General features: G+C 44.0%; 1 protein-coding gene across 1 annotated transcript; it reads left to right on the forward strand.

Moving 5' to 3' along the window:
• Nucleotides 1–1,255: 1,255 nt before the first annotated feature.
• On the forward strand, nt 1,256–2,595 carry LOC110028049 (heterodimeric geranylgeranyl pyrophosphate synthase small subunit, chloroplastic). Its single transcript, XM_020729753.1, has one exon. The coding sequence runs from the start codon at nt 1,347–1,349 to the stop codon at nt 2,448–2,450; it is 1,104 nt and encodes a 367-aa protein (XP_020585412.1). The 5' UTR covers nt 1,256–1,346; the 3' UTR covers nt 2,451–2,595.
• The last annotated feature ends 28 nt before the right edge of the window (nt 2,596–2,623 follow it).

Consider the following 2,623-nt stretch of genomic DNA (forward strand, 5'->3'; position numbering starts at 1 on the left):
AGTAGAGAAAATATTGGAAAAAACATAGAAGATTCACATGATCCTTTTCATAGAGGCATTTTTCTTAGTTATAGCAAAACCCAAAGTATTGAATGTGTCACCATATAAGAGTCGCTTCCCCTTCTCCGTCCTCTTATGCCCGACAACTTCGTCTACTTCCTTCTCCCCCTCTCAAGTTCGCCCAAAGCCATCACATCTGTCTTGAATTTGCCCAAAATGATCACAAATAAATTCTCGAGATACAATCGAGATTAGAGCTAATTGGAAGACAACAACAAGAGCACTACATACAAAGATAACCAAAACTCCCATCTCTTTGGCCTTACTCCGCTCCTACCTGAAAACATTAACAAAGGAAACACCATTCCAACGGCTGCGGCACTGCCTACGACGTTGACGCCTTTTCAGTTTTTTTATGTCTGATCGAAGATAATTACTTCTTGTGGGTGGAAGAGGCGAAAATTTTGTACACCTTTTGGGATGGCGTTCATTAGATATGATCGATGGATGTGCCGCAACGAAAACTGACGTATACAAATAATGTTCTATGCCTAAATACTAAAATTTAGGAGTGATATACACAAATTCCAATGTTTTAAGTGGTATTATGTAAAAACTAGGGGTATGAACGAGTGAACATGAGCAAGCACAAGCTCAGCTCAAGTTCGGTTCATTAAAACATACTACTATTTGTATTCAGCTCATTTATATTTCAAACACAAAAATATATTCATGCTCAACTCGTTTGCTAACAAGCCAAACAAAAACTGTTCACGAACAAAGAGACATTTTAATAACACTAATCACACAACCGTAGGTGTTAAGGGTAGAGGAAAAATTTAAATCTTATTATTTATATTAAAACATCATTTAAATATAAGTTATATATTTTTATTCTATTTTTTAATTAATAATTTTACTTGGTTATAAATTTTTGTAGCATTGTAATCAATTAAATTTTTAAAAAATATTGTTAATTATTTTGAGTCAAAAGGAGCCAGATGTGAATGAACAAATATTTATTTGTGTTTAACTCGTTTATATATCGAGCTTAAAAAAAATTATTCGTGTTAAGCCAAGCCTGTGCTTTTTAACAAGACGATGGAGGACCATTTACTCATAAGCGTGCGAACGGTTTCGACAATCCTATGCCTCTTAAACATTAAATATTTATGAATTTCAGTGTAAAATTCCAAAATAACAATTTTCCCACACAACTTTCCAGACACATTTATAAAAAATTAGAATCATCCTAAGCAGCCTAATATCTTTGATCACACATATCCGCGGCATATAACAACTTATCAGTATACCCATAGAACAAATTTAGGGCTGGCAGCGCAGAAATGCCGTCCTTTTTCTCATCCCAAGCTCACATGGCCTTCTCCTCCACCGTCTTCCTCTCCCCCAATTTCCCCCTTCGTTCACCTTCTTCTCAAATAACCAAACCCCGACAGAACTCCTTCCCCATCCGCTGCTCTGAACCCATCGCAGATCGGCCTCCCATGTCTTCGCCCTTCGACCTCCGATCCTACTGGACCTCCATGATCTCTCACATCGAAGCCGATCTGGACGCCGCCATCCCCATCGCATATCCAAACCGAATTTACGAATCCATGCGGTACTCCGTCCTCTCCAACGGCGCCAAGCGCGCTCCCCCGATCATGTGCATAGCTGCCTGCGAGCTCGTCGGAGGCGATCGATCCATCGCCCTCCCCACTGCCTCCGCTCTCGAGATGGTACACACCGCTTCTCTCATCCACGATGATCTCCCCTGCATGGACGCTGCTCAGCTTCGCCGCGGCCGCCCTTCTAACCACGCAGTGTTCGGGGTCGACCTCGCTGTCCTTACGGGCGATGCCCTTTTCCCCCTTGCCTTCAGCCATGTCGTCGGCCACACCCCGGCTTCCCTCGTCTCCCCGCAGGCGATTCTTCAAGTCATCGGGGAGATTGCCCGTACGGTCGGATCCACCGGGATGGCTGCAGGCCAGATGTTCGATCTACTGCCGGAGTACGGCGGGGAGCAGGAGGATGTGATAGTTGTACTGGAGAAGAAGTTTGGCGAGATGGCGGAGTGCTCGGCAGTGTGCGGCGGGTTACTGGGCGGTGCAGATGAGGAGGAGCTAGAGAGATTGAGAAGGTACGGAAGGGCCGTGGGGGTTTTGTATGAAATTGTGGATGACGTTTTAACGGAGGAGGAGAAGTCTGTGGGTGGCAACGGGAGATCGGGGAAGATGAGGAGCAATGCGAGCGTGGTTAGGGCTTTGGGGATGGGGAGGGCCATGGAGATCGTCGTGGAACTCAGGGAGAAGGCGAAGGAAGAACTGAAGTGTTTCGGGGATAAGTATGGGGAAAGAGTCTACAGCTTTGTTGATTATGCGGTGGACAGAGGTTTTAAATTGGAGAGCCATGTAACGGCTGTCGCCGGCGACAGTGCTTATTCTCCATAATCAGCTTTGATGTTATTAGTTTCTTTTTCTTTTTCCCGTGTCCGGCGTCCTCCAGTCTTGGGAATAAATTAGGCCGAATAATGTTATAAATACTAGGGCGGTCAAGTAAGCTTCATAATTTTCCGTGCGAATTTGTTCCTCATGTATTAACTCGAAATTAATATATATATATA

Source organism: Phalaenopsis equestris, unplaced genomic scaffold, assembly GCF_001263595.1.
Source record: "Phalaenopsis equestris unplaced genomic scaffold, ASM126359v1 Scaffold000002, whole genome shotgun sequence".
NCBI lineage: Eukaryota > Viridiplantae > Streptophyta > Magnoliopsida > Asparagales > Orchidaceae > Phalaenopsis > Phalaenopsis equestris.

Excerpts from the sequence above, each read along its gene's own strand:
- LOC110028049 (XM_020729753.1), top strand. The coding sequence starts at position 1,347 with ATGCCGTCCTTTTTCTCATCCCAAGCTCACATGGCCTTCTCCTCCACC.